A 12,267-nucleotide genomic window follows, 5' to 3' on the forward strand; every position below is an offset into this window, starting at 1 on the left:
AATGATAACACAAATAGGCTTAACCATGAGTGTGTATGTACTTCAAAAATAAAATGTGTACCAAGGAAAAACGTCCTTGCCTGAACAAACATCAGTCTTCATAGCCTAGAACATGGAGGAAGATTCCTATACAAGCTGGCTTCCGGGTGGCCAGCAGCTCCGTGCAAAGTTAACAGCGCAGTTACTATGGCAACCTAATATTGTTACCTCCACCTTTCAGTCTGCACGTTTAAGCTGGGGATCTCATTTCTTTCTTGACTTCTGTGAGGCTCTGTCCGAGGAAGAGGAAGCATTTTAATATATATGCCTTTCTTTCACACACACACACACACACAAAAAATTGTAGTGAGTCCTAACATGTTGACAAAAATGCCAGATCAAATGGATTTGAGAAATAAGCCCAGTTTAAGATTGGCTTGGCCCTCCCTCCACTGGGCCTCCCAGGGAAAGGAATTCCTTTATGTTCACAGACGCCCTTTCTAGAAAAGCCATTCCATTCATACCTTTGTAGAGAAGTGAACAGGGTGTGAAGGGCTGCTCTGAGCAAATCGGCTGCCTCACCCCCACCCCTTTGGTCCTTTTAAGTCCTATGGGCCATGCCTTCCTGCCTTGGATCCTGCGGGTGGGAGAGGCTTACTCTTGTCAGTGGATCCTGTATAAAGTCTACCCAAAGTGTAGCTGCTTGTAACCGTAAGACAGTTAAGGTAGACTGTGGGGGCTGCTACAGATAAAATGGAATAAAAGGAGCATTTTCAAATAAATGCCATAAAATTGCAGTAGCTTAAAATTGTAGTGAATCGTAGCCTTTGGGTTATCTAAGATGCATTATTCAAGCTCTCCCTAAACTTAAGTATGAAATATAAAGTAAAAATCTTGGGGAAACACTGTCAAGACAAAAGTCAAGCAGTTTTCACAAAAGAGTAAGAATAATTTGACAAGAACAGTATCTGTTCTATTAAATTTGTTGTTACATTCAATTTATTTCCAAATTTTAAAATTTACATTATTATATTAATTTCTCACCTCAGTTGATTTTTGTTTTAAACTTTGGAGTTTTGCTAACTTCCATTCTTTGGAGTAATAAGATCTCTCTTTTGTATGACACATAATACATCTGTCAAAAATCCATCAAAAAAAAAGCTTAGTACTTAGAAATAAATAATATTCCTTACTATGTAAAACTATTTATTTTTAAAATGTTTAAATATGAATAAAAAAATACTGTAACCAAAAGTAGTTGCTTATTTTTACAAATAAAAGGTGGTAAAAAAAATAACAGTGAATCCAAACTATATAGAAAGTCTTAAACTTTATTTTGGTAGACTTGCTTTTTATAGGCGTAGGTTTAAAGTCATTACTTTTCAGAGATGATACTTTGAAAAGCTAAAAATGCAAAGGTTTAACACTCTTTTATTTCAAATATGCATAGTAATTACCCAGGAATAACAATTCTCCATTCTTTGCCAGTGAAGAGCAAACACATCTACAGAATGGGAGCCTAAAACGTCTCCCTTATGCGTACTGCAACTGCTGGGTGAGGCTGGCTTCTCTCCCGGTTCCAGGACCCTAGGGTGAGGGGTGACCACATAGTGCTCCCGTGTGTGTGCGGGGTGGGGGGTGAGGGTGGGAGGCTGCATGCAATCTCAGTCTGGGCCTGTGCTCCCACATCCGGCAGGCAGCGTGCCACAGCAGCAAACCCCACCAGACACAAATCCTTCTGACTTTGCTCCTACACTGTAAGTGCTGCTAGGATGACCAGTATGACCAGTGCTGGGAGGGTTGGGGGGGGGGGCACTGGAAGCCCAGCTATTGCTGTGTCCTATTTTAGGGGGCACTTCTCAAGAGTTCCCCTGAAATTTGTGACCAGCCCAGAGGGGAAGGTGTCTTGCCTTTTAACTTAACCTGATGGTTGCTCAGTGCACAGCCTCTGAACTGGGGCACAATACAAATATCCCAAAAGCACACACCAATCCTGAGTGTAGGTGCTGTGTTGTAAAGATTAAGAAGAAAATGCAACGTTTCCATTAAGACTTTAAAGCTCTTTGAGATCATAGATTGCCAGTTCATTAACACCCCAAATTGATGAGTGCAGTGTAGCAAGTAGATACGTTTCCCTAATGCTAAAAATATAAGTAAAATGCCTTTATTCAGCTGTTCTATACGAAGCAGAATTTCCAAAGTCTTTGGTTCATTTGAGGCAAAATCAGGTTTATGAAAAATGCAGCATCTGCTCCAAGTCTACTTTGTCTCCCTGAAGACAACTGGGTGTGGGCACAAGTAAGAACAGTCTTAAAAACACAGAGGCAAAGCGATACGCCCGGAGCATCTCCATCTGCTTTGACATGGCCACACTTCATTAGTTTTAATTTACCAAAAGGAAATTAAATGATAACATTTCCCCCCACCCAAAGCAGGCTGTCTAGAATAGGACTTCAGCTTAAAACAAATCAGAGCATGTTTTTCATTAAATAACCCCCCAAAGAAATTCAAAAAGTAATGACGGCCGCTCTGAGAGATGACTTGCCCTATATTACAAAGTTTAAGAAATGAAACTTGCAGCATTAGCCTGAGATCTTTCTTCCGGATGATATTTTGCAGATGCCCTCTCCAGGGTGAGTCCATTTCGCAATTTTGGGGTGATACAGACTTTTATTTAAACTTAGATTTAGACGTGGGCATTTAGGAGAGCGTGGTTGTTTTTTTAAGAAGAATAATTCTAATTGAAGCCTTATTTGCAAAAATTGCTTCTGAAGTTCTTTTAAAGTTACATTTCCAAAACACACATATTGGGTTGGTGTACTTAACTAAACATGTTATTTTTTTCCTTCCTATGGGGCTGCCTGTGCCTGGCTAAAGGTAGACAGATTTTTATACTGAAAACCACACGTTTCTGGAGTTAGCCTGACTTGGGAAAGCTGGACAGAGGGTGCTGGTGTGCACTAAGGGGATTCTGTTCAAAGCTGAGAGCCTCATCAAGTTTTCTTTCCACTAATTTCATTTGGGATTGGCATGAAGAGAGACAAGAGGACAAAAATTGGCCTTTTTAGGCTGAAAAGCTACATGTACGATTCTCAAGTTCAACAGAGAAAGGAGTTTCATGGAGAAAGCATGGACTACATCTGGAAGCAGCACATGTATATCAAAAGGCTTCCTTTCTTTTGTTCTTCCACAGAGACTCTTAGGGCATCAGATTTTGAACATCTTCTTTTAAAGCTTCACACACACACACAAACACACACATCTGTCCTCTTAACCGATGGTATTCAGTATCAATAACATTTTCTTTTTTGGCAATATAAGAAAAAGGGGGCAAAAAAAAAATGACTTACAAATAAAAATGCCATGTACTTCTATGTTCTGTGCCCTGCACAGGCCTGCAGGAATGCTCTGCATTTCAAAGCGAGCCTGAAGCTGGCTTAAAAGCTCCAAATCCTCTTTTGCGTGCAGTATGAGAGCCAGACATCATCTCCAGCTGTTAGAGCCAAATCATCCCCCGTCACATCCAAGCAAGTGCCTAATCAACGCTTTAAGGATCTTGAACTTGATCCCATCACTTCAGAATACCCAGTAAACTTAAACCTTACGAAAGGCAAGCTCATTAATTAATGTCAAGGTAATGAACTGATTTCTTCTGCAAGGTCCTTGCATCCGCCTCAACTCGGTGCATCTCTGGAGCCACTCAGACTCTGTTGTTGGGCCACAAGCCACCGCGCTGAGAACAGCTCTTAGAGGTCAACCTGCTCTTTTCTTCATTAACATAAAATAAAATGATGACTAAGTGCCAATCTGTGCTCCTGTTGGAAAATGCCTCCCTAGATGCTCGTAAACAGTGTTATCATACCTCAAACTCTGGCCCGAAAGCTTTTTTTTTTTTTTAATTTGTTTTTCACAGTTTAGGGGTAAAGATCTCCACTACTGGGAAAACATTTGAATTATCCCATTGCCATTGCTGTTTCCATGTAAAAACTTTTTGGTGGGGGGGGGGGCAATTAACATACATCCAAGTCCAAGAGGGGAGAACTATGTCACACCTATGGCAGGGCTTTTCCCTAAACTAAACCTTCACTTGTCAACCCTCCACCCAAACATCTTCAAACACCAAATAAAATGGCGACAGAACAAAATTAAAGAATTAACCGATTAATCAGAGGGAGAGAAAAATCGCCTGCAACTCTGCATTAGTTTTCCAGATCCACGGGCTAGGAAAGGTGGCAGAAATCAAACGGGAATGTTTCTGTGGTGGTTCTGCACACGTGTCAGCCCCAGCCCGTCTCAGCAGCGGCCTGGGGAGGCCCCAGGCCTTGGCGCAGGCGCGGGGACTACTGCTGTTTGGGGACGATGAGGTTTCTCAGCATGTCGAAGGAGTTGCCATCAGGATGCACAGTCATCACCTTGCCATTTTCCTGGTGAACCAGAAGGAACCCGGAATCATCGAGGCCGACTATCCACACCTTTGGTCCCTCTGGGCTTCCCAGACTGACTTGCTGAGCACTGAAAATGAGGAACAGACCCCGTCACCGGGAAATGGAGTAACATTGGCTTGAGACAATTAGGTAAGTAATTATCCACTATGCGAAGGGATGCGGGGCGGTGGGGGAGGGGGCTGGGCCAGATAAAGTTAAAATGCATCTGAGTCTGAGCTCTGACTTTCAGGGTCCCGCCTGAATTGTTATGATAGCTACAAGAATAACCAGGGCGATGCAAAGTCCAACAGGGAGTTAGTTGTAACTGCTTCTCTCATAAGCAATGGCACTCCGAATTCTGATCCCCTGGGATGACGATATTTGCCCTACTTCCTCACCCTCTAGCACTCAGGGGAGGGGGGGAAACAAAGCAAAACAACGCTGTGCAACCCTCTAGGATTTTTGGCTGAGACTGGCCTCTTTTTGGCAGAGTTAAAAGAAAACTTTTATCAAGTTGAGTAGCATCAATTATAAACTAAACTCAACCTAATTCTACTTCTTTTAAATATTTTCCAAATGCATCTATTGCCTTATATCCTCGTTAAAAGATGTAAAAGTATAGAGTCTGTACCTCTCCAATTTTTATTTTGAAAAATTTCAAACCTATAGCAAAGTTGAGAAATAGTACAATGAATCTCATATTCCCCCTTCACTTATAAATCACACCAAGTGATAACATTTTCCATATTTGCTCTCTTTACACACGTACACAGTTTGTTTGTTTTTGGCTGATATTTAAAAATAAGCTGCAGGCATCATGACACTGTGTACTTAAATACTTCAGCATGTTATCTCTAAAGAATAAGAACAATCTCCTACAAAACCAGAATATCATCATCACCCTCAAGAAATCTGACCTTGATACAATAACATCATTTAATATATAGACCGTGTTCAGAAGTCCCATTAATATCCTTTGTGACTATTTCCTTCCTTCCAGGGCCCGATTATGAATCACATGTTGCACTAAGCTGTCATGCCTCTTTACTCTTCTTCAGTCTCAGAAAATCTCTCACCTTCTCTTTGTCTTTAAGACACTGACATTGAGGAGCAGAGGCTGGCTGGTACACTTCTCAAACTGAGAATCCCCGGGAGCCTTTGTTAAAACACGGAAGCGGGGCCCCAGCCTCAGAGTCTCTGATTTAGGAAGTCCAGGATGGGAGCTGTTAATTTGCATTTCTAACAAGTTCCCAGGCCAGGCTGCTGCTGCCCCCCTGGGGATCTCACTTGGAAAACGATTGTTATCTAGAATGTTCCACAATCTAGACTTGCCTGTTTCCTCACAATTAGATTCAGCTTCAACATGCCAGGGAGGAAAATCTCCAGTGATGTTGTGTTTTCCCAGCGCACCCCACCTGGAGGCACGGGATGCCAGTTTGTCCCTGTTGCTGGGCGATGCTAACTTGCTCAAGGTGGCATCTACCAGGTTTATCCGTCAGTAAAATAAAAAGTAATTATCTAGACCAGTGCTTAACTTCTCATTTTAAGGTATTAAACTACTGACTTAAAAAAGGAATTGTAAAAGGATGAAGACAAGCCAGCACTGACCTGTGGACCCAGTATTTATAATACAGAGGCAGAATGCCATTGGGCCCTTCGTCCTGAAACGTGTCCATCAGTTTCTCCAGCACGGTCACAGTTCTGGCGATCAGATAATCAGCTCTGAGGGGCTTCAGTCCTGCCCTGTGTTGCTTATTGTATTCTGTGATGAGATCGTTGATGCATATGGTAGGGTTACTATTAGTCACGTTAAATCCACAGCCTGGACGAAAACAAACAATTGAAAACATGAGCAGCTCAACCTACTGAAGGCATGGCACATTTCTCTCAAACACCTGGACAGAGTTACAGCTTTCACTGTGTTGACTTCCTGCTTCCTTGTCCTCACACCAAGCTTCTCTTCTCTGGCCACCTAGAGAGTGACTTAGGTCTTTGAGCCCATCTTCCTTTTTCACCCTTCCTTTATTATCCTTGTTTCCCAGGACCATCCCACCCTGAGAGCAAATAAGCTGGGAAAAAAGCAAGCCACCATTGATTCAATTAAGCAGAAGCTACGAATGGGATAAAATAGAGTTGCTTCTAAAACGATTCCTCAGGTGGTCTAGCCAAGCACTGTAGCTCTGCGCTGAGCATGATATAAAAGAAAATCTCTTGTTTCTTTTTTCTACTTGAACAACAGAACACATGCTTGAAAATAAAGCATTTTATTCAGGTCTTAAGGAGTAAACTCTGGATTCAGAGATTTCAGACCTTGGCCATGGCATAAACCTAAAACACATCTCTTAATACTTGATCCTTGGAAGTCTTTGGTGCTAGGGTTACGCCGCTGGCAAAGGGCCAGATCATGTTCAGTGGCTCTTTTACAGGCCCCTCAACCACGGCTTCGGAAGAGCGAGTTACCAGCTTATCTCAGCTGTTACTGAACACCACCATCCTCTGCAGGAGAGGTTAGTCTTCAGAAAAGCTGAACCTTAGTTTTCAGCACGGCCCTGAATCAAACTCAAAGAGGTCTTCAATAAGAAATGAAATACTTCAAGAACAAGGAGGTAAGACTGTTGTTTCCCCAGGGCCTCTGAGAAAAAAGTCCCCAAATACTCACCTCAGGTAGAACAGTGACATTTACAGTAACAGTATTTTTTGGTAAGTGTTCTGAGCCATTTTCAGTGTGAAGGGAAAGACTGATTGACCTCAGATTATTATTATTTTTAAAAAATATACTGGTTACTGTATTTTAATAATACAAAACAATGTAAGTTACATCTGAGAAAAAAACAAGTAACCATAGAGCAGGGGCAGACTCTGCACTTGTTCGTTCGTTCTTCCATCCAACATACACAGTGGCTGTACAAAGCATTCAGTTAGGTGTGTGCAGTGCTGAAAAATCTCCCGTATACTCAGAAAATCCAAAGTCCTGGGGGAAATAGCGACACGGACGACTGTCAGCTTCCACTGTGTCTTCCCAGGGGCCAGATAGCAGCCCTGCTGGTGACTCTGAATCTTTCCCCAAAGATGCTCCTTGTCTCCTGACCACCTCCCATGGCCTTAAGACTTTAATAAAAGCTATGGCTTCTCCCCCACAGGGAAATGTTTCGTCTCTCCCACATTGATAGGAGTCCTTGGTTCCCTGAAGCCATCGTTGGGCCTCCTTGATATCTGTGGGCCCTCCTTATGAATCTCCGCATCCAGCCCAGTTCCTCACTTACAGGAGGGAAACAGAGCTTTGAGGGTATGAAGTAGCTTGCCCAGAATAATACTGCCTATTGATAGCAGGGCTGGAGACATAAGCCTTGTATCCTTTGGCTGGCACTTCCAACACGCAATCACATGTTTTCTGTCCATTACAGATTTTCGAACACCAATCAAGCTCCCGCGGGCAACAGGGAGAAGCTGATGCTTGGGTGACCAGGGACCTAAGAACGTCTGAAACTGCTTCTGGATCCATCTCCTTGCCTGATAAGGATGTGCTGGGGTGAAACGGGGATTCTTTACTCCCCTTTCACCAGCCTGGAGCGTCTTCTGAAGGTCAGAAAGGAGGCAACTTTTCCATGGCCTGGGAAGGTCAGATTAAGAATGGAAGAGAGATTGCCAGGACACCCATTCTTGAAATTAACTTTCTTTTCTTATTACCAAATAATATATTAAATGTTTATTTTCACCATTTCTAATTCTACAAGAAGCAGGAGCGTGGAGAAGTACAAGAAAAAGTCTGTTTGATGAGCTACCCTTTGGGTGGTGTCCATGGCCAAAGACAGGAATGCTAAACCCTTTTGAAGGGCTTTCTACCAATCTGGTCTGTCTTGCACACATGTTCTGTTCCATAGCTCAAGATGCAAAGAAAAAGTAACCCCATATGATAATCCACTCCCCCTAATGTAGCCATGTGCGAACTATTTTTATTTTTATTAATTTAAAAATTCTGGGGGAAAGGCTTTTAAAAAACTTACCGATAAGTATATAAAATGTTTCTCCCATAAGTGTTGAGTTAACCAGAACTCCACCAAGCTTCATGAGGTCACTGTAATAAATATCGTTGGGCCATTTCACTCGTAAGTTGATATCCTAAAGGGAAATCTGCATATTAATCAAGTAGTCACAGGACACAAAGGGATCAGGAGAGGTCATCCAGCTAAAATAAAAGATGAGCAGAATACTCTTGAAATAAATGGAACATGGGGTCTCATCCTCTCCTCTTTTTTCAGACAGCTAATCACTTCCTTAGAACAATCAGTATGAAAGTACCTCTTGGGGTGAGAGGGAAGGAGACCTAAAGAAAACACTCAGCTCTCCCAGGGCCCTCCCCCACCCCCCACCGCTGCTGTTCATCATTATCAGAAACACTTTCTGAAGACGCCTCTCTTGTGGATTAAGTTCATTATCTCAGTATCAGCAGCCATCACTGCGGAGTACCGTCGTGTGCTGGGGGCTGGGGGCAGTGGGAGAGTAGTAGTCTCAGGGCTGTCTTCTCCTAAGGGGCTCATGCTCAAGAGAAAGTTGGCTATGAATTAACCACCAACGTAAAAGTCAAGTAGGACTGTTGAATAGAATGCTATGCAGATACAGAGTAGGAACTCATCTTACTGAGTTATGAGAAGTCTCCAAGGACTGCCAAAAGTCAGCTTGGGTGACAGAAATGGATTTGTCTATGGCCTACTCCCTCTCCCTCCTGAAGGCTGTGGCCTGGGCAACCCTGCCTGTGCCTTGGTCTCAGTGGAATGGTCCAAGGATGGACACTGCCTTGAACTGGGCCAACCAGACCCCCACCTCTTGCCATAATTGTGAAGTTAGGGCACACAGACTGGGTGAGACGCAGTGAGCACCAGAACTGCCAGGACTCCTGTTTTGGGGGAGAATAGGTTCTTGACTTGCGCAGGAGAGAATTCAAGAGTAAGGCATGGTAAAGTGAAAGTATGTTTATTTAGAGAGATATACACTCCACAGACAGAGTGCAGTCTGTCTCACTCAGAAGGGAAGATGTCTTAAGAGACACACACTCCATCGGCAGAATGTGGGCCATCTCAGAAAGCTGAGAAGGAGAGAAGCCGAGAGGTGCGGGGTGCTTAGAGTAAAAGCAGATACACCCTCCATAGACAGAGTACGGGCCGTCTCAGAAGGTGAGCACGACAGAGCGAGAGCGACCACGGGGCGCGGGGTTGTCAGGTTTTATGGGCTGGGTAATTTTACATGCTAATGTGCAGGAGGATCACTCCAATTACCTTGAGGAAGGAGTGAGGATTTCCAGGAAATGCAGCCCCCCCACACACTTTTTAACCTTTTCTGGTCAGCCTGGGGACTGTCCTGGCACCAGTGGATGTGCTGTGAGGCTCAAGGTCTACTGGAAGTCAGATCTTCCGCCATCTTGGTTCTAACCAGTGTGTCCTGCCCTCCATGGCTGTGTCAGTCCTTCAGTGCTTGTGCCCTGCCCCTTTCCTCCCACTTCACCTGGGCCTGGGCCTGGGAGCCAGGTGGCGCCATGCTGTAGGTAGAGGAAGCCCATCTGGACACGTGAGGCTGAAGGAAAGACACTCAGCAAAATAAAACCAAGAGACCAGAGAGCAGCTAATGGCCTCTCAGCCCCACAGGGCTGGCTCCTCCTTCACTGGGGGCAGGCTGGGCGCCGAGCCCCAGCTCAGCACTTCGACCAAACCAAGTGTTGGAACCAGCGTCATCTCTATTTAACAAAGGAAGGAACTGAAGCTTACAGACTGCCTGGCTTGCCTAAGGCTGCACCTCTTGCAAGTGGCAGAGTTGGGCTTTCTGATGCCAAGTCCCCAGGTGCTTAACACCCTGTTCTGCCACCTGCTGCTTCCAGGCAACCCCCTCCTCTCCCCCCAGCAGGCCTTCTCCTCACCTCGGCCACGCAGAATGTGCTCCTGTCCTTTAGAAGCGCATCTGTCCTAGGATAGGGAGCCTCCTACTTCTTCTCTGGTTAGAATGGGGTTCTGGGGCAAAGAGGGGTAGCTCAAGTGGTAGAGCACATGCTTAGCATGCACAGGGTCCTGGGTTCGATCCCCAGAACCTCCTACAAACAAACAAACAAACAAACCTAATGATCCCCCCTCCCAAAAAAAGAGTAAAAAAAAAAAAAAAGTTAAAAAAAAATAGGGTTCTCAAGAGAAAGAAAAATACCATATGAGATCGCTCATATGTGGAATCTAAAAAAAAACAAAAACAAACAAACAAAAACAAAGCGTAAATACAGGACAGAAATAGACTCACAGACAGAGAATACAGACTTGAGGTTACCGGGGGGTGGAGGGTGGGAAGGGATAGACTGGGATTTCAAAATTGTAGAATAGATAAACAAGATTACACTGTATAGCACAGGGAAATATACACAAAATGTTATGATAACTCACAGAGAAAAAAATGTGACAATGAGTGTGTATATGTCCATGAATGACTGAAAAATTGTGCTGAACACTGGAATTTGACACATTGTAAAATGATTATAAATCAATAAAAAATGTTAAAAAAAAAATAGGGTTCTCAGTGGGGGAGTGGGGGTGGGGAGTCTGCCCTCCCGGGGACACGTGGCAATATTGGGAGATGATTCAGGCTGTCACAGCTTGAAGGAATCCTACTGGTATCCAGTGGGGAGAGGCCACCAGTACTGGTCTGCAGCCTGTAATGCACAGGATGGCCCTGCAACCAAGATGTAGGGGCTCAAATGTGAATAGTGCTGAGAGTGAGAAAAGCTGGTCTAGAAAAATCTGTAACTTGGAAACTTTGGTCCTGGTCGCTCTCCCGAGACCCCTTCTTTGTCCTCTCTCGCCGGCCCACATCCTACCGCGGCCTGCACCGTCCCTGCGGAAGCTCGGGAACAGCGCCCCCATCACGGGGGCAGTCGCTTACTTTTGCACAGTCTCTGCTCTTGGGCTCCTGTTTCACTTCACATTTTCAGGTCGAGTTATGAAACTAGACCTGAACTTATGAAATGTTGGGTTCTCACGCAGGTAAACAAGGACATCTATTCCAAGACGAAGAGAAAGTCTAACTGCTTGTTTCTCACTGTCTCAATCTTTTATTCAAACAGCTGCTATGGGCTTTCCATGTAGAAAGCACGGCGCTAGGCTCTTTGGGGACCAAAACAAAACTAATCCTGCATTCAGAGAGCTGGTGAATTTGTAGGAGATAGAACTGGAGTACAAATAACCCTGCTTCCAAGCAGTCCCTGGGAGGGACCACGAAAGTGGCCCAGGTGTTTAAAGTGCCATAGGGTGTCGGAGGAGGGAGAGTCCATAGCTAGAAGGTTCCAGGAGCAGCACTGGAGCTGGGCCTCCGAGGGCGAATGGGACTTGGAGGTACAGAGAAGAGAGCAGGAACGGGGATGTATGGGTGGGAGGAGCCCAGCGGGACCTCAAGGGCAGAAGAGACAGCAGGAGGAAGAGCAGGCAGCCCAGAGAGGGTTCCAGAAGGAATGGCGAGCATTCCACCGATGCTGCCTCTGATCCAGGAAGGCCGGGCACAGTGTGTGTGCTGAAGATGACATCTGGCTGGGGACAAGTTGGGAAGGACGTAAGAAAAGGCCAACCCTAGGCAACAGGGGCCTATTTCAACCATCCTATAGTTGTACTGTGTAAGCTAACTGTATGCCTTTAACTTATACACAGTAGCATGTCAATGATATCAATAAAACTGAAAATGAAATAAAATAAGAATAAATCCAATCCAAAAACCATACAGATGAGACTGAGCTGGATGATGGCAGAAATGGGACAGGAACTTTGGTGGGAGCTTCTTAAGGAGAATGGGGGACACATGTGCCCAGGTTCACCGTGGAGGACAAGCATCCCACCTCCCTAGC

The 12,267-nt window shown here is 44.6% G+C and overlaps 1 protein-coding gene across 2 annotated transcripts in view; it reads right to left on the reverse strand.

Annotated features, from left to right (window-relative positions):
- Positions 1-1,294: 1,294 nt before the first annotated feature.
- Positions 1,295-12,267, reverse strand: part of HLCS (holocarboxylase synthetase) — a 173,428-nt gene continuing 162,455 nt past the window's right edge. For both annotated transcript variants that reach the window (XM_064475818.1, XM_064475813.1), the window contains exons 9-11: positions 8,408-8,522; positions 6,012-6,225; positions 1,295-4,491 (exon numbers count right to left, since the gene is read on the reverse strand). In XM_064475818.1, the coding sequence (XP_064331888.1) occupies positions 4,320-4,491; positions 6,012-6,225; positions 8,408-8,522 (501 nt within the window). In that variant the 3' untranslated portion in view covers positions 1,295-4,319. The remainder of the gene's footprint in view (positions 4,492-6,011; positions 6,226-8,407; positions 8,523-12,267) is intronic.

The sequence above is a fragment of the Camelus dromedarius genome, chromosome 2, assembly GCF_036321535.1.
Source record: "Camelus dromedarius isolate mCamDro1 chromosome 2, mCamDro1.pat, whole genome shotgun sequence".
NCBI classification, from domain to species: Eukaryota; Metazoa; Chordata; class Mammalia; order Artiodactyla; family Camelidae; genus Camelus; species Camelus dromedarius.